At 57.0% G+C, this 26,395-nt stretch overlaps 1 protein-coding gene across 2 annotated transcripts in view; it reads right to left on the minus strand.

Moving 5' to 3' along the window:
• Positions 1-14,286: 14,286 nt before the first annotated feature.
• Positions 14,287-26,395, minus strand: part of NF2 (NF2, moesin-ezrin-radixin like (MERLIN) tumor suppressor) — a 105,437-nt gene continuing 93,328 nt past the window's right edge. For both annotated transcript variants that reach the window (XM_074294523.1, XM_074294531.1), the window contains one exon: positions 14,287-17,315. In XM_074294523.1, the coding sequence (XP_074150624.1) occupies positions 17,265-17,315 (51 nt within the window). In that variant the 3' untranslated portion in view covers positions 14,287-17,264. The remainder of the gene's footprint in view (positions 17,316-26,395) is intronic.

The following is a 26,395-nucleotide window of genomic DNA, read 5'->3' on the forward strand; positions in this document are numbered from 1 at the left end:
AAGGCGGTTCCAATAGGCTTGTGTTGTTAGAAAGAGCCATTCGTATCCAGAGAGAGAGAGCTACAAGACTGAGTGCAGCCCAAAGCACAGTTTTTACCTTTGTCATTGTTATTGTTTGGATTTTCTTTCTTGGGTGTTTTTTCCTTTCGTTCTTATTTTTGGGGAGCAGTATGACAAACATGGAAATCTGTTAGGAAGACTCGCACATGTTTAACCTCTATTGGATTGCTTTCCGGCCAGGAGAGGAAGCAAATGGAGAGGGGGGAGAGAAATTTGGAACACGAGGTTTTGCAATGTTGGAAACGACCTTTGCATGTACTTGGAAAAATAAAAAGCTATTTTTTAAAAAGTTGGAGTATCCACACAAAAAGAAATGCCGCCTTTTCTTCCCTTTTCCTTATCTGCCTGGAGTCCCCAATTCATTATTCTCAAGCCCCACTTAGGTGAGAGAAATATGCTGAGCCGGAGTACCTCTATTCCTACTACAAATAGGCCGCCTCCTTGCCCAGGACCTTCTCAGGGCACCAGCATGGAACCAGCGCCCAGGCCCTAGAGTTCTTCCTCTATGTCGGGAGGATCTGGGGATCATGGGAGTCAGGGCTGGAAGGGACTTTGGCACAGAGAACAGTGTTGGGTTTTGAGTCAGGAAATCTTTGGTTCAAATCCTAGCTTAGGGGCAGCTAGGTGGCGCAGTGGATAGAGCACCACCCCTGAATTCAGGAGGACCAGAGTTCAAATCTGGTCTCAGACACTTAACACTTCCTGGCTGTGTGACCCTGGGCAAGTCACTTAACCCCAGCCTCAAAACAAAAACAAAAACAAAAACAAAAACAAACCAAAAAAAAACCAAAAAAACCCCAAATCCTAGCTTGGCACAGAGTGTGACTCTGGAGAAGACACCAAGCCTCTGCTGGTTCTGGCAGGGGGCTGGGACTTACCTACAAGTCTTAGCTGGGCTGAGATCTGCTTTGAGAAAGGGAGTTCCCAGGCTGGGAGGTCTTAAATCCTCTGTGTGTCTTTCATTCACTGCGCCCTTTACTGGATATTGGGAGACCAGAGGCGGTCTTTATCATCCCCTCGATGCAACCCAAAAAGCCTTTATTAAGTGCCCACTGTGTGTAAGGCGCTGGGCACACTGATACAAAGTGAAAAGTCAGTCCCGATTCTCCCATCGGGTAAATCACGTACAGAGATTGTTGTTGGGCCTTCATTTCCGCTCTCGTCCTGTGTGGACTGGATTTCCGGGACGTAGACTTGCACAGTCCTTCTCGGTCTCCTTTCCAGAGTCATGGGAAGTCCAGAGGCAGCAGCACAAAAGCCAGCTTGGTCTCCTGCTCCCATGGAGGGGGAGGGGGAGGGGTTCCTCCACAGAAGAGCCATCTGAAGAAGAGAGTTAGCCAGTGGAGGATCCCCATGGGCCCCTGGGAGGAAGCCCGAGAGTGGGGGATGAGAGAAGTGCGCAAGGGGCTGGGAGGGCTTTGTGAGGGTGCAGAGAGGGAGGCTGCAATGTCCAACGTGGAGAACATCTGGGTGGAGCAGTGGGGAGCAGGGGAGTCTGGAAAGGAGCCACTTAAACCTTTTGAGCAGGGGCACGGGCCCGGCCAACTAGGTGGAACCATGGAGCTCAAGGCCTCGGGCCTGGAGTCAAGAAAACTCATAGTCCCGAGTTCAAACCCACCCTCAGACACTTACCAGCTGGGTGACCTTAGCCAAGTCACTTAACCCCATGAAAACTGGTTCCCCGTGGGTAAAATGGGCTGGAGCAGGAGCTGGCCAGCCTCGCAGTATCTGCCAAGAAAACCCCAAAACGGGGTCAGGGAGAATCAGACGGCTCAGTAACCACAAACCCGCTCAGTAACAGCGATTTCCAGAGGGAGACGCAATTTCCCAGAAGTCAAGGGTGGGAACCCCACGTGGGAGAAGGAGCTGATGGGAGAGAGGATGAGCCCCGGGAAAGGCAGGAGGCAATGCAGCAGTTAAGAAATCACTGGTGACCTTTGAGAAATCAGCTCCAGTGGAGCGATGGGGTCACAGGTCGGGGGCTTGACAAATGAACAGCTGTTGAGAAAATGGAATAAATGACCTTTTTTCTCGGAGTTTGGGGGGGGGGGCGCGAAGCCCGTTCCTGGCTGCTGGTTTAAGGGAAGGGTGGCAAGATCTGCAGAGCCCCCCCACGCGCTGGGGGGGCTCCCGAGGAGTGGGAGGTAGCCCGGATGTTATGGTGTGTATGTGGGGGGTACAGTGACCCCGTTTTTCGGGGGGGGGGGAAGAACCGAGGCCACGTTCTCTGTGCCAGCAAGCGCCCTAAACACGCCTGGGAGCCAGATCTCCTGCTTTCCTTCTCCCTTCCTTCTAAAGAATGAAGCAGATTTTAGGGGTTGCGGGGAATGGTAATCTACTCCTTTGAGGGACCCCCTGGGGGAATGGGGAAAGTCTGGCCCCTGGGCTGAGCCGAAGGAGCCCTTGCTTAGAGGTCGCAGAGGATTCTGGGGACCCCAACTGGGAGGCGGGAGCTCGAGGGAGTGGGGGCACTTTCTCGGGGCGCCCCGCCCCAAGTGCCCGCTCAGCCTCCCTCGTTTCCCTGGCCTTTTAAACAATTAACTCCTTTATGCCCCTGGGAAAGCCTAGAAAGATGGGGATGACTCGGCTGGATCTTCCGGAGATTTCCCTGGAGCCGGCTCTCTCCTCCTGGGGCTGAAGCCTGGGGGATGGGGGCGGGGAGGGGGGGGCGGCGGCTGAGGGGGTGAGATCCAGACACAGAATGCGGAGCCAGCTGCCCCGCCCCCCCCTTGTTCCTCGTTCCCAGGCTGAGAAACGCGGAGTAGATGGGAAGGCTCAGGAGAGTCCTCACAAGCGCCAGGCACTTAAGAACTCGGGGCTTTTGCCAGCCCATGCGGCGTTGGCAGCCAGCAGCCCGCAAGCACTTATTGAGCACTTAGTGTGTACCAGGCTCGCTTGCCAAAGCAAGAAAGAGGAAGCGGGCTCTCTGGAATCGGGAAGGAGGGAGCTGGCTCCTGGGGCCTCTCCCCATCGGCTCTCCCGGCTGCTCTTCTCTCTGGCCCCGTGGGAAGGAGCCCCGGGGATGCAGCCGGCTGGTACCAGGGAGCGCCCGAGAGCCGGGAGCCTCCCCGCTCGGGCTCTGGGTCACCTTGGCTTCCCTCCCGCTCCATGCAGCGGCGCCGGCGCCGGAGGAGAGAGCGGAGGCCGGGGCTTCCACTTCTGGCCTCCTGCTCCTGGGCCTCAAAGGCCGGACTGCCAATGCCGCCCTTCCCTCTCCCCAGGTCAGGCGCGGGTCCAAGGGCCAGAGAGACCACCCACCCCAAGCTCCTTGAAGGCAGAACTGGCTTTTTCCGGCTGGGATTTGTATTCCCGGAGCTCGGCACACAGTAAGTGCTTAATAACCGTCCTCCAGTCCGCCGCCACTGGCCATGTTGTACTTGCCCGGCCCCTCACCTCTGCGCTGGGGCGGGCAGGGGCCTCCTCTGCCGGCTTCTCGGCCGCCTGGCCTTCCTAAGGTACAAAGAGCTCTGGGATGTGTGCGCGCGTGTGAGGGTGTGAGTGTGAGTGTGAAAATGGGTGTGTGACCAGGAGTTCTTTCCATTTCCGTACACTGAGGATTCTGGGGAACTGACTGGCGCACCCCAAAGGGGTGACTCTGGGACCGCCATGCTCCTGGTACTTTGGCAGGGACAGCAAAGAAATGGTGTGGGCACAGAGGCCCCCTTCCAGTGCTGCTCCAATGCCCACCTGCAGGCAGCGCCTGTTTGCCTCCACCTGATTTCCCCCTGGGGTCATTTGGGGGGTCACAGCCTCCCACATCCTTACTGCCCCCCTGTGGTTAACAAGGGGGGGAAGGAGATGCCTGGCGGTAAGAAGGCAGGGGAGAATGGCAGCAGCCGGGACTGACTGGGGAGGAGCAGGCTCCTGGTCAAGTCCATTGGGGGACCAGCTCCCAGAGGAGCCGAAGCTGCTGTTTTCACATGGGGCAGAGTGGGGCAGGAAAGGAGGGGGGATGGGATCCAGGGACTCCAAAGAGGAGGATCACGGCTCTCTGCCTGGTTCTGGTGGGCAGAAATGAGAGCAATGGGTAGAGGCTGTGGAGGGAAGACTGAGGCTCAATGTCATTGCCAGTTAGCGCTGTCCAAGAGCGCGTGGGCTGTCTGTCCTTGGAGGCCTTTGTGCAGACATGGGGCACCGCCTGTCACATGTGGTATAGAGACTTTTGGGAGGCTCCCTTTAACTGGGAGATTCGGGGATTTTGAGCGTCCCGTTGTTCTTGCTGTTGTTCTCCAGCTGGGCCAGACTCTTCCTGATCCCATTTGGGGTTTCCTTGGCAGGGAGACTTTAGTGGTGGCCATTGCCTCCTCCGGCTCATTTTTCCGATGAGGAAACTGAGGTCGTCGGAGTCATAGCTGAGGGTGGATTTGAACTCGGGAAGAAGTTTCCTGATTCCCAGCCCAGTGCTCCATCCACTCTGGCTCCGCCTAGCTGCCCCCGGCCCAGTCATCCATGGTTCCAAGAGTCACTACTGGGCCAGCGGTGCAGAGATGGAAAGGGAAAACCCAACCTGAACATAGCCGGCCTGAGACCCACGAGGGGCCAAACGGGAACAGAAAGGACAAGCTGTCCCCTAACGAGGAGGAACGATTTATAGGCTCCTTTGGGGGAAATTTGTATGCCAGCCACTCCAGGCGATGTTTTCAAGCACCTTTAGCTTGGCTTCCGGCCACCCTGACAAAGTAGATGGCTGATCTACATAGAACAAAATGGCGCACTGTTCCGGGATGTGCTATTCATTTAATGGACCCCTGACAAAGTAGATGTCTGTCTGGTCTATACAGAACAAAATGGCGCACTGTTCCGGGATGTGCTATTCATTTAATGGACCCCTGACAAAGTAGATGTCTGGTCTATACAGAACAAAATGGCGCACTGTTCCGGGATGTGCTATTCATTTAAGGGACCCCTTTTTATCCCCCTCAACAGAGCCACACCATTTATTGTCTGGCTAAACTCTTCGCTGCTGACTCAGAGAGCAACCCGAGGGCCCCCAGACCAGGCCTCCTTTGCGGTCTGGCCCCCACAGCCGGAATTCAGGGGGTCACGGGGCCCACCTGCTGACCAATTGTCACCGAGTGAGCAGTAAAACCCAAGAACAGCCCCCCCCACAATCCCCATCAGGTCAGGGATAACAAGCTTTGTCGGAACAGTCCCTGAAGGGGCTGCAGGCCCCGCCATCTCAGCAACTGGAGACCCTTCAAAAGAAAGATCTCCCCAAGCCAGGAGACACATTAAAACAAGTGGGATTTCCTCCATGAAAATGCTGCTAAAAAGATCTCATTGGCACTGGCCTCCTCCCTGCCTCCTCCAAGGACCGCCGGCTCTTTCCATCTGCTTTACAGGCCAGACCTCCCATGAGTGTGGTTCCCCTCCCCTCCCCCATCGGACCGGTTCTATTTTCTACAGGGGCCCTGGCCCTTAACGTTGGGCTCGCACATGGCGAGTGCTTAATAAATGTCCATCCATTCGTTCCTAGCTGGGTGACCTGGAGTAGATTAACTCCTCTCTTGGAGCTTCAAAATCAAGGTCACGGAAGGCCAGAGCCGGAAGTGGTCCCGAAGCCCTCGGGTCTGTTGGTCCAGTGGGAAGTGATGACTTTGGGGTCTGCCATCAGCTTCAGGGCCTGGCCTTGCCCTTCACTTTGGAAAAGTCGAGTCATCCCTTGGTCTTCCGGCTGAGGAAGGGGCCGGATTAAGGCTCCTGATATTCCTCCCAGCTCTTTGGACCCCATTTTAGACAGGAGGAAATAGAGCCCATAAGAGAGCACTAGCCTCAGTGTCCTCATCTATGGAATGGTCCCCATGATGCTTTTATCATCTCACTGCAGTGGGGAACAGTCAGATGCAGTCTGTGGATAAGGCTCTTCTCAGGTTGGGGGGGGGTGATAGCAGCCTGCATGGAGCTGGGAGGCTGGGGGGGGTGAGCAAGTGGGTCAGGAGCCCCAGGGGATGCATTTCCCACTGCCCCACAGGAGCAACAGCAAGCCATTCTGAAGGGGCTGCTGGGGATCAGGCACAGGGCCGGCCCTGCCGCTCCCCGGGCCTGGCCCTGCCGCTCCCCGTGCCCGGCCCTGCCGCTCCCCAGGGTCCCTTCAAGGGAACCGTCCCGGCCTCCCCCCGCGGAGGGAGTCCCTTTCCGTCTGGAAGCTTGCCAGCTCAGCTACCTGACAGGCGCCTCCTCCCGCCCCGGCATCCCCAGGGGTTCCTGCTAGGCGGTGGGAGATTAGGCTGCTTCCTAATGCAGACTGGAATCCCCAGTGCCTGGGAGGGGGGAGGAGGGAGGGGGGAGGAGGGAGGGGGGAGGAGGGGGAAGGAGGGAGGGAAACAGACACAGACTCAGAAGGAGAAGAGAGGGAGAGAGAGGACAAAAAGAGACACAGACACGGAGAACACAGAGAACGGAAGAGAAAGAGGAGGCAGGAGAGAGAATAAGGGAAAGAGATGGGAGAGCCAGAGCCCACAGGGAAAACAGGGAGAAGAGGGAGGAGGGAGAGAAGCGGGAGAAAGGAAGGAGAGGGAGAGAGATGGCAGAGACAGTGTAAGAACAGGGAGGAGAGAGAAAAACAAGGGGAAGGAGAGACAGAGACAGAGAGGAGAGACACACACAGAGACAGAGACAGAGGCAGAGAGAGACGGAGAGAGGAGAGACGGAGAGGGAGACAGAGGGCGGGGGGAGTCGGTTCTAATATTCTTGCGGGCCGGCGGAGACTTCAGGAGCAGAATAGCAATGGGCTTCTCGGGCCGCGGAGCCCCGGGGGCCCGGAAATCCCCCAGATTCAGATGAAAGCGGCCGCTGTCTCCCGTTTTCCCCGGCCCGTTAATGGGAAGGACTTAATGGCTTCCGAGCGGCCGGGCTCTGGGCTCTCCAGCCGGAGAAAGGAGGGTCTGAGTGGGGGGAGGGGAGGGCGAGATCTAAGGGGGGGGCGGGGAGAGTCTCCCGGGGATTTCAGAGAAAGTGCCCTGGAGGCCGCCGGTGACGCCCCCCCCGTCCCCGCTCTGACAGGGGCTGCCTCGGCCCGGAGGGAGGCCCAGTCCGGCCGCGGCCTCCACGTCCCTTTGTCCTGCCCCCTCTCAGCACTAACTCTTTCCTCCTCGTCCCCGGAGGCCCGACGTCCGCCCAGCACCCCCTCCCCCACCCGGAGCTCCGTCTGGGGACGCGGGGGAAAGGACTTGTTCGAGGTCGCGCCGGCCGAGCCAGCTCCGAGTTCGAATCCGGCTTCCTGCGAGCCCGCGGCCCGGCGGGGCCGCCCTGCCCCCGCTCTGAAATGTTAGGGGCCGAGCACGCTGCTGAGAGGGCCGCGGAGGGGGGCACAGACTCCCCTCGAGTCCCCCCTTCTTTCTTTCCCGACTCAAAGCGGCCGTCGCTGGTCGGAGGAGCTTCGAATCCCGGCCGTGGAGCGAGGCCGGGACCACCGAGACTCAGTTTCCTCCTCTGTAAAAGGAAGAGTCAGCCTCGCCCGTCTCCGGGAGGGGCCGGGCGTCCCGCCCTGCCCGGCCCCAGCCCCTCCCCCATCTTTAGCTGTGTTAGCGCTTCAGGACCGGGCAGGGCGGGGGGCGATTACTAACCGCCGGGGGCCGGAGAGAGCGATGGACCTCATTCTGTGGGCCGGGGGCGGAGGCGGAGCCTTCTGGGGCAGCGCCGCCCCTCCCCTCCCTCTCCCCCCCCCCCCCCCCCCCCCGGCCCGCTGCCGTCGGGGAGACTCCGAGCCGAGGTTATCCCCGGGCTCCGTGGGAGCCCGCTCCGCCCCTCCCCCTTCTCCTCTCCCCCGCCCCGGCTCTCGGGCTCTCCTCCCTTTCTGTGTCTCTCCGGTCCTGTCTCTCCCCCATGGTCTCTCTGTCTCTCTGTCTCTCCCCTCATCGTCTCTGTCTCTCCCCTCATCGTCTCTGTCTCTCCCCTCGTTGTCTCTCTGTCTCTCCCTCATTGTCTCTCTGTCTCTCCCCTCATCGTCTCTGTCTCTCCCCTCGTTGTCTCTCTGTCTCTCCCTCATTGTCTCTCTGTCTCTCCCCCCATGGTCCCTCTGTCTCTCCCTCATTGTCTCTCTGTCTCTCCCCTCATTGTCCCTCTGTCTCTCCCCTCGTCGTCTCTCTGTCTCTCTCCTCATTGTCTCTCTGTCTCTCCCCTCGTCGTCTCTCTGTCTCTCCCCTCGTTGTCTCTCTGTCTCTCTGTCTCTCCCCTCATCGTCTCTGTCTCTCTCCTCATTGTCTCTGTCTCTCCCTCGTTGTCTCTCTGTCTCTCCCCTCGTCGTCTCTCTGTCTCTCCCCTCGTTGTCTCTCTGTCTCTCCCCTCGTCGTCTCTCTGTCTCTCCTCTCATTGTCTCTCTGTCTCTCCTCTCATTGTCTCTCTGTCTCTCCCCTCGTCGTCTCTCTGTCTCTCCTCTCGTTGTCTCTCTGTCTCTCTATGGACTAACTCCGCTGGGGCAGGGAGGAAGACGGGGATGGGGCCGGGCAGGCCTGGGGGGGAGGGAGGACCCGGACCCCGCGGGAGGGGCGGAGGAGGGGGCTCCTCCTTGGAGCCTCGGTTTGGGGATTTACTTCTTTTAAGTCCCAGGCTCCCTGGTCCCCAGGCTCACATGAGGGGGGAGGGGCGCGGAATCCCAGAATTTATCCTGGAAATAGCGGGTCTCCTCCAGGACTCCCTCCTCCAGGCTGATAAGAGAGAATTAGGTCAGCGCCCCCCCCCTTCCCGGCTTCCGCAGTGGGCTTTTTTCCTCCCCCAGCCACGGTACCCACCCAGCTCGTGGCAGGGGCCACTGGAGGGGCTGAGGGAGGTGGGCCCGCAGCAAATTATCACCGTCACCATCACCATCATCATCATCTTCAATATCATCATCACCATCATCATCATCATCATCATCATCATCATCATCACCATCATCATCATCATCATATCTTTTTATTTAATAAGCATGCCGGGTAGTTTTTCAACACTGACCCTTGCAAAGCCTTCTGGTCCGAATTTTCCCCTCCTTCCCCGCCCCCTCCCCAGAGGCAGGTAGTCCCATAGTGTTAAATGTGTTATGTTAAATACAATATATGGACACATATTTTTACAGTTGTCTTGCAGCAAATTATTCTTTAAAGACGAGAATACTGACTTAAAACCCAGGCCGGCTGGACACAAATGAATGACTCTGAACAAATAAAAATATTAACCTTAAATATTCCTGCCAACGAATAGAAAAATAAACAGCCCCCACAGGACCAGGAAGGGCTTTCCGCATTTACATGTAACTGTGTCCTCCAGGATCTTCTCTCGAGATTAAAAAGTCTTCTCGCATCTGCATCTGTGGGCTGTTGCTTGGGGAATAATCACGCCAGCTAAGCTTTCCGGGGCCCTCACCGGGGCCAGGCTGGCAGTAAATGATTGACCCGACCGGCCAGGATAAATGTGACAAGCCAGGACCATCCTTCTCCAGCTGTCCTGGCTGAGGGTGATACATCATCGGCCGGGCTTTTTTCTTGGCACCGAGCAAACACAGCAGCCCATAAACACCGGGACCCGGGACTCATTAAGCGCCCTGGTCAGATGGGAGTCACTCGGCCGAGCGTGGGGTGATCCTGGGCTGGGTCAAGGGGGGGGCTCCTCACTCATCGCCTGCTGGGGTCATCACAGGTCTGGGCTGGGCATGGGGGGCTCCTCACTCATCTGCTGGGGTCCTCATGGGACTCCTGGGCTGGGCATGGGGGGCTCCTCACTCATCTGCTGGGGTCACCATGGGACTCCTGGGCTGGGCACGGGGGGGGCTCCTACTCATCGCCTTCTGGGGTCATCACAGGTCTGGGCTGGGCATGGGGGGCTCCTCACTCATCTGCTGGGGTCCTCATGGGACTCCTGGGCTGGGCCATGGGGGGGGCTCCTACTCATCGCCTTCTGGGGTCATCATGGGTCTCCGGGCCTGGCGAGGAAGGGGCAGCTGAGGATGAAGGGCAGCAGTGGCTGCCAACAGGAGCCAAGGGGCCCAGAGCATGGGCAGGGGGCAGAGAGATGGCTCAGCAGCAGCAGGGAAAACTCATGGGCCTCTTCCCTACAGGGGAAAGGGACTGATTCTGGTCTCATTTCACGGGCACCCATCCAAGATCACACATCGAGGCAGCGCCGGAGCAGATTTTGTCCGAGGAGCTGGGTTGAACAGTGGCTCTATTACTTGTTCCCTGACACTGGGCAAATCTCTCTCTGGGTCTCAGTTTCCTCACCCGTAAAACTGGAGGATCAGCCAGATGAGCCTCTGTTACTGCTCAGCTCTGGGCCCCAGCGGCCATTCCTGGGGTGCCGCGCTCTGCTCTGGGGCTGGAGGGTGGCCAGTAGGGCAGGAATGTTCAGCTCCGAAGGCGTGGGGGATGGAGAAGACGCAGAATCCCCCACCTGGGACTGGCCCGCCCCTAATCCGGAGGCTCTCTTCAGTCCTTCCCATCCCAGCGTGGACAGGTCCCACCAGAACCAGCACCTTGATGAGGTGACAGGGAGGAGGGAAGAGCCACGGGGAGCCAGATCCCCCACCCCAGCAACGAGCTGAGGAGAACCTGCTGTCAATCAGGGCTGTCAGAACTAGGGCTGGCGCTAGTGAGCTGCTGAGCCCCGCAGGGGCTGGGCCGGAGCCAGGCTAAGGGCGCTTTTTGGCAGTGAAGCCCCTTGACCTTCAGGGGACGCTCCCGAGTCCCATCTCAGCATCCTGCTTTCTAAACGCACAGAGTAGAGATTGCAAAGGGAATCGTTTCTTACAGAAACACTTCTCCGGGCAGTCTCTCCACACACGTAAATGGTTCCATCTCTCAGAAAACCCCGCTTTATTAGCCCTTCCCATGGGGCCGGTCCCCTGGCCTCCAAGGTTCTCCCAGCCCGGAAGATTCTTCTGGTCTATGACTCACGATCGAAACATTTCCAGGTCTCTTGGTGGCTCCAGTGGCTCCAGTGGCTCCAGAGGCTCCGGTGGCTCCAGTGGCTTCAGTGGCTCCAGTGGCTCCAGAGGCTCCGGTGGCTCCAGAGGCTCCAGTGGCTCCAGAGGCTGCAGTGGCTCCAGTGGCTCCAGTGGCTCCAGTGGCTCCGGTGGCTCCGGTGGCTCCGGTGGCTCCAGTGGCTGCAGTTGGAATTTCCATCTTTCTTCCCGAAGGTCTCCCACACTTAGCATTCTCCATTTCAGTCTCATCATTCCTGCCGCTGGGAGGTCAGCGCCATTGATGCCGACCTTGTGGCTCGGGAGGGGGCCCAAGTCTGGGGCAGGCCTTTCTCGGCTGGGCGACAGCAGCTTCACAGTATTAACAAGATAATTGAGTTTAGGAGAAAAAAGCCCAGCTCTCCAGGAAGACAGCTGGGCAGATAGAGGGGGCGGGGAGAGGGAAGGGGGCCTCTTTGGATCTGCCTGGATTTCCACAGTCAGACAAGCTTAGGGGCTGCCCTGGCCACGCAGGCTGAGCGCCAGGCCTGACGGAGGAGGAGGCCTTTCAGGCGGAGTCAGCCGCAGGCTCTTGCTGTGATACATGGCCCTCTAATTTTCCCGGACTGCTTCTGTCACTGCTAAGAGGGACTTACCTATCTGTGGGTAAGCGAGCTCCGGCTCTCGCTCTTTGCAGCCAGATCTGCTTCTGCTGATTTATGCCCCACTGCAGTCACAGCGGGCAGGAGCACGGCCATCGTGGCCGGGGAGGGAGGCGCCTTCGGTTCTCTTCTCGGAGGAGCCCACGTCCATCCAGCCCCCACGGTGGGCAAGACACGGGGGCAAGCGGGCTGCATGTGAGCCGGCAGGCGCAGGCAGGAGCGGCCTTGGAGTCGGCCCTTGGAGGCCACAGCCGCGGTTTTCCCCTTTAACCTTCAGGCTGCGGTTGAGCCCCAGTAAGTAATTCCTCACCACGGAAAAGGGGCTCGTCCCCACCTCAAAGGCAGCCGCCGTCCAGAACAGGGGCCACACAACCCACATGGAAGATTAAGTAGTCTGAAGCCCGTGGGTCCCAACAGCAATAACGAATAATGGCGTTAATATTTACACCTATGACCTTATCTGATCCCCACAACCACCCTGGGACGAGCGTGTGATTTCCCTTTCACAAAGAAAAACCAAGTCATTTCGGGGTCACACAGGAAGTACCCAGGCTGGAGGCGGACTCTGGTCTTCAGGCTGGGTCAGAACCTGGGTCTGCTCGGCACAAAACGCTCCCTGGCCAGACTCTGGGCAGAGAGCCCCCCCGCCCCTTCCTTCACTTCCCGCTTTTCCTGGTGCCTCCCTCAATAACCGCCAGGCTCTCCTGTCCTTATCATCAGACTGGGAGCTCCTCGAGGACAGGGGCTGTCGTCTGACTTTACACTGAGCCCGGGACACAGCAGGTGCTTAATAAGTGCTTACTGACCAACTACACATTCTGCTGGAAAGCAGAACGGAGCCACAAATAGTGTCGAGATTCAGGTTGTAAAGCAACGGCCCAAGCCTGCCGCCATATGCTGGGATCTCGGGGGGGCCGGGTCAGGAGAGGCTGCGGACAAAGCCCCTCACTCTGGGGGCGGGGCCAGGAAGGGGCATCTTTGGGTCCGGGTGCCCATAAGGATGCTTGTGCAAAGGGCTGGGTCGCCCCATGGTTGGGCCGGGAGGAAAGCTGGTGACTCTCAGGCCACGTTTTGCTGCCCCGTGCTTTCCCCTTCTCCGTCCTTCCTGGAGAACCCAGCACCACTTTCCCCTCTGGGGACGTGGGGCTCTAGGGCTCATGGTACTGAGTCTGGGGCAGGGAAACCGGCTCAGGGGAAGAGGCATCTGCTCCTTTCTGTCCCACTGGCACCGGGCCACCCACATCCCTCTACCCACTCACACAGGGACACACACACACACACACACTCATACTCACACACAGGGACACACACACACACTCACACAGGGACACACACACACTCACACACATACACACTCACACAGGGACACACACACACTCACACACTCACACAGGGACACACACACACTCACACACACAGGGACACACACACTCACACAGGGACACACACACACTCACACACACAGGGACACACACTCACACACACACACACAGGGACACACACACACACACTCATACACACTCACACAGGGACACACACACACTCACACACACTCACACAGGGACACACACACACTCACACACACAGGGACACACACTCACACACACACAGGGACACACACACTCACACAGGGACACACACACACTCACACACACAGGGACACACACTCACACACACACACAGGGACACACACACACACACTCATACACACTCACACAGGGACACACACACACTCACACACACTCACACAGGGACACACACACACTCACACACACAGGGACACACACTCACACACACACAGGGACACACACACTCACACAGGGACACACACACACTCACACACACAGGGACACACACTCACACACACACACAGGGACACACACACACACACTCATACACACTCACACAGGGACACACACACACTCACACACACTCACACAGGGACACACACACACTCACACACACAGGGACACACACTCACACACACACACAGGGACACACACACACACACTCATACACACTCACACAGGGACACACACACACTCACACACACTCACACAGGGACACACACACACTCACACACACAGGGACACACACTCACACACACACAGGGACACACACACTCACACACTCATACACACTCACACAGGGACACACACACACTCACACTCACACACTCACTCACACATACACTCACACACACACAGACACACATACACATACACTCACTCACACACACACTCACACACACTCACACATACACTCACACACATACACTCACTCACACACACACTCACACACACTCACACATACACTCACACACATACACTCACACTCACACACACTCACTCACACACACACACACACTCACACACACACTCACACACTCATACTCACACACACACACACTAACATACACACACACACACACACACACTCACATAGGGACACACACACACTCACACACACACACTCACTCACACACAGAGCCTGGACAAGATGTTGGGCTGACCTTCCCCGCCGTCGCCTCAGTCTGTGGCAGTCGGGCGGGGGTGTCATTTGGGCCCACAATTGCCAGTTGGGATCCCCAGCCAGACGTGGGGCTTGGGGGGACTCTTGGCCCCCCTCCCAGGAGCAGGGGGGAATGGAGCTGACGCTCTGAACCAGTTGCAAGTTCTAAAAACAAGCACAGACTTCTGCAGCTTTGAATTTTTATTACAACAATCAGTTAAAATATAACAATCCCCCAGAATAGAAAACAGACTTGTGGGTAATTCACCCGATGGGAGAGGGGGCTCCACCCCTCCAGTCACAAGAGCGGCCGTACGAGCCCAAACCTCGCCCCACGCTTCGGAAAGAGAACCGGAGGAGAATCCCTGTCAGGCGCCGTCTGCCTGTCAGGCCGGAGACCAGGGACGTTGGCACGAATGGGGCACGAGGGGCCGCGCATTCTGGTAAAGCTTGAGGAGGATTCTCTTTTCTGGAGTGAGGGGGTCTGGATGTGCTTTGACTCTGGAGAGAGCGGAGACGGGAGACACAGAGACACGAGAGCGGAAGGACAGAGACAGAGAGCAAGGAAGAGATGCGGGGGCTCTCCCTCGAGATGACCAATCGCACCTTCGCCCGGAAGTGTGGGGGCTCCGGCCGCCGGGCACCTCGTCTTCCGGGCACTGCCGAGTGCTGTGACGGCCCTCGGGGGAGACCGTCAGGCTGGGTGGGGAGTGAGGGGGGTTGGGGCCCGGCCGCCCCCAAGCTCACCCTGCACTCCCTAATGCATCACCGCTGCTTCTGCCCATCTCTTCCCTCCTCTCCAATGGCATGTTGGAAGTTCAGGTACAGGTTACACATTATGCGCTTTAGGGACATTAAAGACACTGACAAAGCCACCTCTAAGCTCTGGGGAACGAGCGCTCGGCCCCTGGCCCGCCGAGGATCAGGGTCTGCGGGAGCGGACGAGGGGGCAGCTCTCCAGCTGAATTCACCGGCTCGCCCTGGTGTTCCCTTCCCACGAGCGGAGGATGGCACTAAATCCTTAGTGGCCGAGGAAGCTTGGCGTTTCCTACAGACACACCTCTCCCGCTTGCTTTGGCGGCCGGGGTCCCTGCGGGGGGAAGGGCTGGATCTGTGACTTCACTGACATGGGGGTCTCCCGCACTAGGAGAGAATGGCTTGGGGAGGTGAAGTCAGAACTCGAACCCGGCCTCGGCCTCCAGGGCCGGCTCTCCCCGTCAGGTTACATGTCTTGGTTTTAAAGAGGAGCCAAGGTATTAAGGACAAGGATCCGGGTAAGATCATGGGGCACGGGAGACAGACATGGGGCAGCTCTGGTGGGGGGGGAGGCTTCTGGGGGAGCCGGAGTCAGGGGCTTGGCACTCTTGCCAGGGCCCACAGCTCCCCCAGAGGGATCGGCGGTGTGACCGTGGGCACTCTCGCTCACAGGTTTTCTCGGACCTCGAGGCTAGAGTTACCTGTAAGCCAGGGCCGTGCCCAGCAGCCGGAGGCACCAGGCTTCCTCGGGGGCGGGGAGCTCAATCCAAAGTGAGACTTGCCCTGGCTGAGCTCCGACCCTCCCCCCCCCCGGAGACAGAGTGGTACCGTGGAGCCAGAGCCCCCTGGGGAGCAGTCCGGGAGGAAGGCCCCTGGGGCTGGGGGGACAGACCCCCAGACTTCTGACTGGCTAAGTATTTTTATATTCAAAATCACAGGGAACACGAATGAGCCCGCCGGATTTACACGCAGCCACGAGGTCATTTAGGCCATCCCCCTGCCAGCAGGAAGGACAGAGGCAGAGGCGGCAGGGAGCTGACCAGACGGGGGGCTCGGGGACACAGAGACTGTGAGGAGCCTCCAGAGCCACTAGGCCGCTGCTCTCGCGGAGCCGGGGCCCCAAGGCCCAAAGGGCCGCAGGAAGAAGCCCGCGACTCCCCACATGGGAGGGATGCCTTCACCTCTCAGTCTCTGACAAGCTCCGGAGCCCCGGGCCCCACGGCCGGGGGAGCAGCATCCCACCAAGGACAAGGAAGAGTCGTTTCACCCTTGTGACTCACCACCTGGGCCCAGAACAGTCAAAGCGCGCCCACCGTGGGGCGGAGCACCTTACTGGGCACGGTGAGGGAAGGAAAGGCCTAAATGTCCGAGCTTAAAAAGGGCTTGGGGGGGGGGGGGGATTAGACACACAGAGGACGCAAGGGTGGAGGAGCACGACTCAGGAGGCAGAGGCAGAGGGGAGCCAGAGCAGTCGCGTCTGGCCAAGAGAGAACACAAGAGTCACCGGAGCCAGAGAAAGGCTCGCCACCGACGGAGGCTGGGAGAACCCGGGAGCCACGGAGAGCGCTGGAAGCCCCGCAGCCCGCTGAGCCTCGGCTGCTTACTAGAAGGTCCCAAGGAATGTCAGGTCCCTCACGTCTTAGGGAACCGGGAGTTCTCCCAACCACGGCCCAGGGAGGGACGTCCAGACAGAAAAAAGACATGCAGGGAAGCAGGCTCTGGGGGCGGCCGCTCCCCGCCAGACACGGCCCCGTGCTCGGTCTGCCAGAGAGCCCAGGACACGGCTTGCTGGCTGGGAAAGCCCAGGCCCCAGCTAAGGAGAGCTCCCCCTCCCTCCTCCAGAGCCCAGAGACCCCTCTCTCTGCAAGGAGGGCCCTCCACGCCACCAGAGCGCAGGTGTTTCCTTTCCAGGCCCGGCCGCCGAGGGCTGCCCGGCAAGTCCAGATCTTTCGCTTTTTTTCAGCCCTGCCGTGGAACGGCGGCATAGACTCCCCAATCTCCCCGACCCCGGTGCCTCAGAGGGGGTCAGGAGAACCTCCCCAGGGAGTAACCACGGCCTCTTCCATCTCCTCGGAGAGCCTCCCCCCCCAGCTCCCCTGGGGGGACAGGCCGAGTCTGCCTCCGGCAAAAAGTACAAACCACGGTGTGTCTGAAGCCCAGGCGGGCACCACAACTGCACAATAGACAAAAGAGACTGCACATTAAAAAACATCCATAAACTTGAACCCCACACCAAAATCCTCGGAAGGGCTGGCGTTCAAGGCCATTGCACGTCGTTGGCGTCGGGTCACCGCTGGCTGAAGGAAAGCTCCTCGTCACCAGCCGGCGGGTCCGGGGATCGCCTCCACGCGCAGGGCGATCCCGCTGTGCACGAGTGGCCACTCCTCGGGTGGCTGGCTCACTTCCTAGAGTTCCTCGAAGAAGGCCACTCGGGACTTGGTGCTCTGCAGGGTGAGCTGCAAGGAAGCAGAGAAGGAGAAGGTGAGGGGAAGCCTGGCTGCGCCCCCTCCCCAGAGGGCTCCATCCCTCCCACAACCAGGCTCCGAGGAGGAGGCCCGGGGCCCGGCCGGGGGCTTTCCTAGGCTCAGGAAGGGGCCAGAGCACTAAGTCAGGCTCCATGCTTTCCTCCAATCCGGTGGCCACTCCACCGCGGATAGTGTTAGCCAAGAAATGCCATCCAAGGCGATTCCCCACAGAAAGCAAGAGGCACTTGGGTCCCTGCCACACCAGAGGGCTGAGGGCACTTTCTCACTTTGCCGGCTAAGGAGAGAACACTTAGGAGGGGGCTCGTCCAGGAGTGCCAGCGGGCACCTCCTCTGGGGCTCAGGTGAGCAGAAGCATATTCCTTCTCCCTCTGATCCCAGTAGTGAGCCCAAGGAGGGAGACCACGCCTCCTGGTCGCCTACGTCTGGCCTTCTGGAAGGGCCCGAATGGAGGGTGCTTCTGCCCCGGCGCCCTCCTGGGCAGGGCCCATGGACCAGAGCTACCACGGCGTGCACAACGAAACCAAAGGCAGGCAGAGAGCGAGACCGCGACCCGGAGCGCAGCGCGAAGGAGAAGTCAGCTGCACGGCTGCCCCAGCTCCCAAGTACACGAGTTTTGCAGCAGATCGTGGGCTCTGGGGCGGGACCCAGGGACAGAGCTTGGGCAGCGTCGCTTCTGGGAGCACCCGCGATGCAGCCGATTCTGCCTGGCTCCTCCTGGGTTGGAGCACGAGCCACGAAGGCTCACACCGACTGCTGCCAAACAAGCCTCGGGCAACCCTGGGGCCGGGGGCTACGGGGAGCAGCAATGTCCTCCCAGGCCCTGGGACACAGACACAGCCATGACGCCCTCCTAATGAAAACGCAGGCCCGGGGGAAACGACGGTACGTGTCGTGGCTGCTGCTGCAGAGGGTCAAAGGGCGGCTTTTGAGCAAGAGCAGTTCTGTGTCCCAACTACAGAGGTATTTGCCAGTATCACCTTTCTTCCCTTTGCTGCCAGCAGCCCTTCAGATGGGCGTCTATACTGCCAGGTCGCCCGGCGGTGCCCCTGGGACGGGACAGGCTGGGAGTGCGGGCACACGGACCTCCAAAGGCAGCTGGCCTGGCACTCACAAATGCAAACTCCTGAGCTCAATGCTGGAGGCCAAGTATTCTTGGATCCCACACCTGGCGTGCCAGGCCGGCTGTGCCCAGGAGGCGAGTGCGGAGGACCCTGGTCACCAGAGCAGCCCCGTGTTCCAGGCACTTGAGCCTGTGCCTGTTAGGATGCCCAGAGCCTTGGGGGCAGGGGGATGCTCACGCTCCCTCTCCACAGAGATTCAGTTACTCTGGCCTTTTAGGAACAGAAGCAGCGTCGCCTCTGCTCCAGGAAAGAGGCCAAAGGCAAAGGAGAGGAGCAAAGTCAAAGGCCTCTGAGGGGGGAGGAAGGTCAGACTGCAGGCGGGCAGTGCCGAGAGCCAAGCGCTAAGGCCCAGAGAGACGCCCCCCGAGGCCCTGCAGGCGGATGAGCCTCCGGCCTCTGTGAGCAGGGCCTGACGTGCTCTGTGGCCAGGCTCACTGCCACCCAAGCCCTCAGGGTTCCAAGGGAGATCCTGCCAGTGCCAAAGGCTGGCCGCTGTGCCGCCGCTTCCAGGCCGGCGGCCTCTCCTTCGGACTGGGACAGCACCCCCACTGCCATCCTGGGGGACAAGAGATTCTTCAGGGGGCAAAGGGGAAAGCCTGGGCTTCCTTCCTCGAGACAGGACTCCATCTGGCTCCCAAACACATGAAGCACCAGAGCTTCATCAAGTCTTTCCACCAGAGCCTGGTCAACAGCTCAGCTTCCCTGCTGCTCCAACCCCTCACCTAGAAGGGCCCTGGAAAAGACCTTGGAAACCAGCTAGTCACGCACCTACTGTGTGCCCCCGAGGCCCTTGGGGTGACACCTCTGGAGCTTCTCCAGTTCTTCTACAATAAGGAATCCAAGAGCCAGGGGTTGGGGGCCGAACCGCGCTCCAGAGCCCTGCCATCGCAAGAACGATGTGGCCCCCTTGCGAGGTCAGGGAGACCCCGGAGGTATCGCGATATGACAGCCTGGAACCTCATGTCGGGGAAGCATCAGGAGTCCCAGAACATGGGCACCGAAGGGCAGGACGACCCCTGAGACAAGAGGGAGCAGACCAAGGAGGGGCAAGATGCCAGCCACTGGCCCGACATCCCAGAGCCTGACTTGGGGGGCGTGGGGAAATAACGCCGGGGCTTGGAACACCCACAACTCCTGGCTATGGGGCTTTGGGCACTCCTCACAGACTCAGTTTCCCTTTTTGTAAGATAAAGGATTACTTAGCTCAAAAGGTCATTCCAAGTCAAGTGTTCTGTAAGCCTTAAAGTGCTATGAAGAAATGGGAGCAAAGAGCTGTTTGTAAGGAGGATGTTCTGGGAAGGGGAGCAATTCTCTGAAATGAAGGACAAGGACCATCGACAGCCGCTGGGGGTCCTGCACCCCGAGGATCATGGGAGTCAGACTTAGAGGGACTTGGGCTGGGGGCTCCCCAAGAACTTCTGTTTACGTGGCTCACACTGACACAAACTACTTGGAACCAGCAGCCTTATTGAAAGGGTTCCAGGGACTCCCCCCCACGTTAGGGACCTACTGACCAAGATCAATTTCTTACAAATAAGGAGACGGTTCTGAACCGGCTCAGAGCAGCAGCAGAGTCAAAGGGCTCTTTTCTCTGCAATGAGCCACCTCTTATTACTTAAGGGGATCATCTTCTGGGAAAATCCGGCTGCACAGTCCCCTGGGCCTCCACTGAGGTCTCCAGGGCTTTCTGAAAGCCAAAGAGGAGAGAAATACATGTATATGCGAGGCGCAGTCTCCGGCAGCAAGGCCGGTTGATTAAGAATAAATTACATTTTCATCAGCACCGAGAGAAAATTGATTTACAAGGCCGCATTGTGATAATCTTGTTCCTACAGCAAAGGAGGACGGAGGCAGGACACCACCATCGCCACTTTGGCGCTCAATAAGACAGGAAACATTCCAATTAAGCTGGGAGAACAATCTACTCTGGGCCAAGATTGCTCCAATCACCCTCCGGAGGCTTCTCAATTGCTGACACCCTGGGGAATGAGAGGGGGCTGCAGCTAGAGCGCCATTTAATTCACCTCGAAAACCCAACAAATCCCTGCGATTGCCAACCCATCTCACCCACGCTAACCTAGTAACTGCAGCCCGGAACTCTGCTCGTCCTATCAAAAGCCAACGGAATCATGGTGCAAGCCCAGAATCCCTTTATCCTCTCTCCTCCTCTCCGCAGAGAGCTCCGGGGAGCGGGAGGGGAAGCTATAAAAATGGCGTGCGAGGCTCGAGGCTCGCCTGGCCAAGCCCGCCAGGAGGGCAGGCTCACAGCACTGGGGCGAGCCAAATTCTGCGGCCCTGAGCACCGATATAATCTGGGGCTCTGGGTGTGATAAACACGGAGGGACAAGAGGGATTTTCATCTTTAAAGGAACTGCTTAAGCTTCCCCCAGCCTGGGGGGGGGGAGCCCATCTAAAGAAATGGTTTCCCATAATGCACAAATGGGAGCAAGTCCCACGCAGTTCCAGCTGCTCACCTGCCCGCCCCTCGCCAAAGGAAGAATTTATGGCCAGTTCTCTCCTCATTAGCAAATGGAATTTGGGTTTATCTTCTTTATCAGTCCTAGGAAAAAAGACCGCCCTGGGAAATGCCAGAGGAGCTCTCCCCAATGCTTCTCCTTTGGGGGCTGTGTCTGATTAAAAACCTGCTGAGGAAGCTAAATCACCACAGCCAAGGCAGCAAAGGGAGGTAAAGTGGTCTAGGAGAAGCGGCACTCCCTGCCAGCCGGCCCTCGATCCACCTCGTGACACTGTGTCTCAGTTTCTCCACCTGAAGTCCCAGATGATGAAATGACTTCGCCTCGCCAGGCTGGCGAGAGACTGAACGATGTCTCTGGGGCTCCAGCCCATAACCCTGATGGAGGCTCGTCTGAGATCGCGGGGGGCTCCCATGCTGGAGGGGGCCTGTTTCACTCCTTGGCCCCACCCCCGGCTGCGAGGGCCAGCCCCGGGCTCTCACACCGTCTGAAGCAGGCAGATCCTATTTGTTGGGCTCTTCTACCTCTGCCAAAAGTGCCCTCCTCCGAAGGCCTCTCCTTCACTTCTGAGTGCAGTCTCGGACACTCCCTTCACGTCCTACTCTGGTCACCTTTCCGCTGTCCCCCTTTCTGCGATGCCGCCGCCTCGTTCAGGGCTTGAGGCCCTTGTGGCTGAATCGTGTGTGAGCTGGTCCTTCTGCCTTCCTTCTCCCTCCTCCGATCCATCCCCCTTGGTTGTAGGCCAGGAAACATGTGGAACACGGGTCGATTCCACCCCCCACGCTCACTCGGCAGCGGGGGTAGACCGGAGGCGGACGGGCTCCGCTCTGCTCCCGGGCGACTGTTGGCACCCTCTGGGCAGCAAGAACATCGAAGCAGCTTTGAAGATTAGGTAGGGAGCCCCCAAGACGCCAGGGAACCTCCACATCCTTCGTGGCAGCTTTTTCCTCGGTCTATTGTCCAGAAGTGCTTTTAAGTGCCTTGAGAATTGCTTTCTCCTTGGGGCACTGGAATTTGTTTTTGGTAAAAAGGATTGTTTGTCTGAATCCTTGCCTCTAATTCACCATCCTTACATCAGCATCAACTGGGACAAGCATGCTCAGCTCTCTAAAGCGCCGCTAGGACGTCAACCCCTTCCTTGAACCCTCCGGGGGTGGCCCGGCGTCATGTCCTGACTGAGACCCCTCTCTGAACAGTTTGGCTCCCCTGTGACCCACCATCCTTCTCCTCCAAAGCCCCCATATTCTAAACCCAGCTACGTGCTATGACCTTCACACAGCCTCTACTTCGCTCTTCTCTAGTTCTTTGCTTCTGCTTTTTCTCAGCCTGGAACGTACTTTCCCTTCAGATTTATCTACTGAATCCAACACATTTTATTTATCTGTCAGGGACTGACTATGTGCCAGGATACGAAGATAATGCTCCCGAGGAGCCTACAGTGTCTCCAGGAAAAAGATAAATGCACAAACGTGACAAAACACTGCGGGAACTGGAAGGAAGCATCTCCCCTTGGGCCTCCACGGTCCAACCTTTGCACCATGACTTGGATGGAGTCACGGGATGTCTGCTTGTAAAATGATCTGATGACAGGAAGGCTGGAGAGATGGGTAACCTTTGAGATGGAAAGTGAAGGCCCAAAATGCCCCGGCACACTAGAACTACAGGCACACTGAATGAAGATAAAGCTGAATGGAGTTAAATGTCGAACCAAAACATCCACTTCACATGGGAAGGACGGAGCCACAAAGCCAGGTTCTTCTGGGCAGGGGTGCATCAAGCCCTCCAAGGAGATGGCTGTGAGGGCTTCTGGCGAGGCTCACCAACGGCTCCAAAGTAGGGACCTAAGAGGCAATGGGCGCAGGCCGGGCCACGGCCAAAGCTCCACCCTTGGTTTTGAGCACTCTCTTTTAAGCAGGGAGCAGACAAAGCTCCATCAGGCAGTGTGACGGAGAGGAGACAAGACTTAATGGGCCTAGGACGCCGCCTTCCAACATCTGAAGGGCTGGGATGGCAAGGGAACGTCAGACTGGTTCTTTATGGCCCCACAGAGAGAAGGGGAAGCTGCCCAAAGGTAACGCTCCCTAAGACCGATCATCCCTAAGTGGAGGGGGCTGCCCTGGGCCTGCCCTCAGTGGAGGCATCCCCACAGAGCCTGGATCACCTGGATCTCCCGGGCAGATTAAGGTGGCTCAGGTGACACCTGAGCTCCTTCCAACTCTGTGATTCTGAGGACCAGATCACTTTCATCTGAGAAAAGGTCTCAGGGGAGACTTCAAAGTATTGACTTTGGCTTTGAAGAGCAGAATTTCCACAGAGATGGGGAAGTCCACTTCAGACTCAGCAAAGGCGCAGAGATGGGAGAGGGTAGCATGGGAATGGCACACGGTGGTTTCTGATTGGTCTCCCTGAATCAAATCTCTCTCTTTCCTGTCCCTTCCATCCTACACACAAATACAATACCAGCCTAACCATGGCACTACTCTGCTTACCAAGCTCCTATGGTGGTAGAGCCAAGATGGCGGATGAACACAGAATAGTACCGTGAGTTCCCCCCATCAAAAAACCTTTTCCAAATAAATCTAGAAAATTCATCAAACCAAATCCTGATGAGTAAATCTAAGGGAAAACTAATTGTAATTTCTTGTTCCGGTTCTATGCAAAATATATGAAAGAGAAAACTAACTGATGCTCAATAAATGAAAAACCAGTTGGATTGGGAAGAACCCCCTCCCCCCCCAATGTTTTGGAAAGGCTCCTTATTGATTGTCTTCTAGACAACTACCTGAAAAAAATAAAACAAGGCGGAGGCCTGCCTGCTAGGAGACAGCCAGAAGGGGATGCTTCTTGGGAATTAACTTAAGTCTTTGCCCGACCTAAACTCTAATAATCAAAAGTGCCCTGGCTAGGAATCCTCCAGAATCCTCCGCTGTTCCTAAAGAGAGGCAAAGCCTGGAGGGGCCTTTAGTCCCTGAGCTCACAGCTGGTCCAGTAGTGGTACCCCCAAGGTGACCACTTTGTCCAGGAGGCCACAAAAGCTCAATTCCCTTGGGTCAAAGAGAGAGATTCATCTGTTAACCACATAATTAAGCATAAAATATTGAGCAGCTAGCTTCAAAGTAGCTGTGCTGAGCAGAGGTCACCAAGGTGGCTGTGGCCATTTGTTTTAATTGCAGTAGAGGCCTTTCATGAATATGCAATTTCCGTGGGTGATTTATTATTTCCTGAGGTGTTTCATTTGATACCAAGGGTGCTAGAACAAGAGGTGAATTCTAACAAAATTAAAAATGATGCTGTGTTTTTATGTCTTCCTGGCCCAGAAGAGGCTAGTGGTAGATTCTGAGGCATCTCAAGTTGGGACCCTGTTCTCTGGAACTAGTGTGCCAGATGCAAGACAGGCCCAGGAGATTTTAACCAGCCTGACTTTTTAAAAATGGGCTTTTCAATTTGGAACTGTGCCCAAAGGGCTATCAAACTGTGCATCCCCTTTGGTCCAGCAGTGTCTCTACTGAGTCTGGATCCCAAAGAGATCATAAAAAAGAGAAAAGGACCCACATGTGCAAAAATGCTTGTAGCAGCCACTGCAAAAAGGGCTGGAAACTGAGTGGATGGCCCATACGTTATGGCACATGACTGTTATGAAATATTACTGGTTTATAAGAAATGGCCAGCAGGATTTTAGAAAAGCCCGCAAAGACTTACGTGAACTGATGCTGAGCGAGATGAGCATTGTATACAACAATACCAAGATTAGACGATGATCCATTCTGAGAGACATGGCTCTTTTCAGGCCGATTCCAATAGCCTTGGGATGGAGAGCCATCTGCATCCAGAGCGAGCGAGCCGTGGAGACCGAATATGGATCAAGGCATGGCATTTTCACTGTTTGCTTCGTTTTTTTTTTTTTGTTCTTTCACTTTTTGATCTGATTTTTTTTTTGGGGGGGGCAACAAATATGAAAATCTGTTTGGAAGAACTGCACGTATTTAACCTATATTGGATTACTTGTTTCGTCTATAGGAGGGAGGAAGAAACATTTGGAACACAAGGTTTTATAAAGATGTTGAAAACTATCCTTGCATGTATTTGGAAAAATTAGAAAAAATGAAAAGGGGGCTCTTCTATCATCAATCTCTGACTTTAAAAAACCTGGATTATTCTTCCTCTGGACACTATTATTTTGGCCTTCACTTTGGCATCCCACATGCAAAAACACTGACCATTACGTCAGCATGCAAACTCAGAAAAGCCATTCCAGTGCAACCCTGGGAAAGAATCCATCCTGGTGGAGGCCCTCACTCCAAGAGTCTCGGGCGGGCTTCCGGGAAGCTCGTGATGTAATTTTAAAAAATGCCCCAACTGTAGCATCCCCTCTCCCATCATTCACTACCCAGCCCCAGCTAACCAAATTCCAGATGCTGCCAGGATCTGCTTCCTTGAGCCCCGGCCCCAAAGCCAGGCTGTGTGCGTGCAGCTCCCCCCCGGAGGGACTCTAAGGCAGCTGACACAAACGAGGCTCCTCTCACTAGTGTTACTCTAACTCAGGGGGAAATGCCAATGTGGCCAAACTAACCAGTCGGGATAGGAGAGGAGCAGAGAGAACAGAAAACATGTCCACCAAACCCCAAACCCTACCAGCATTACATCCAGCCCACTTTAGTAGTTGGACTGATTCCCCCTTCTCCTGACCTCCGCCCCCCAGCTTTTGGAGTTTTAACCTAAAATCAAAGTACCTGAGTAGACTGGTAGACAGAAGGCAAGCCCTGGAGTGGGGGTCAAGTCTTGCCTCTGACATAGGGGGCACTGGGTCACGCTCCAACTACTTCACTCGGACTCTAGAAGGAGACTGGTGCCTGACTCCCTTTGGAATGAACTGGGAGAGACGCTTCTTTAAAATGCCTTCTCCCTCCCCAACTGAGAGGCCAGCAAAAGGAAAGTCAGTCCTTGGCTCCGAAAGAAAGGTCAGCCCCCAGCCTGTGGCTTCCCCAAAACCATGGATGGAAAAGGCTCCCACGCCCTGACCACAGAAAGCAGAGCGCAAGGGAGAGCTGGAAGCACAAGAAGTGATCGGAGGGAAACAGCTTAGTTTTATGAATCAAAGGCGGAAACATGGAGAAAAATCAACAGGGGGGGATTTTAATGGGGTCACTAGAAAGTTCACTGGCTCACCTGGCCTGGCCGGGCCTGGGCCACACAAACCCAGCCCGAGGCAAACCTGCAAGGCCAGTCTGGCCCAGACGGTGAGCAAGAATGGCCATCTGGCCACTGGAGAGCTCCAGCCAGATCCCGTAAAATGGGGAGAGCGACAAACTTTACCAACGGCGCCAAAACAGCTACTGCTTAATTAGAGATGATGAGGCAACCGAAACAAATATAACAAGTCCAAGTTTCTAAGCAGCACCAAAATCCCCAATTAAGTGGATTTATCCTTTTTTCCCATGGTCTCCGCTTGACAGAA

This window comes from Sminthopsis crassicaudata, chromosome 1 (genome assembly GCF_048593235.1).
Source record: "Sminthopsis crassicaudata isolate SCR6 chromosome 1, ASM4859323v1, whole genome shotgun sequence".
Lineage (NCBI taxonomy): Eukaryota > Metazoa > Chordata > Mammalia > Dasyuromorphia > Dasyuridae > Sminthopsis > Sminthopsis crassicaudata.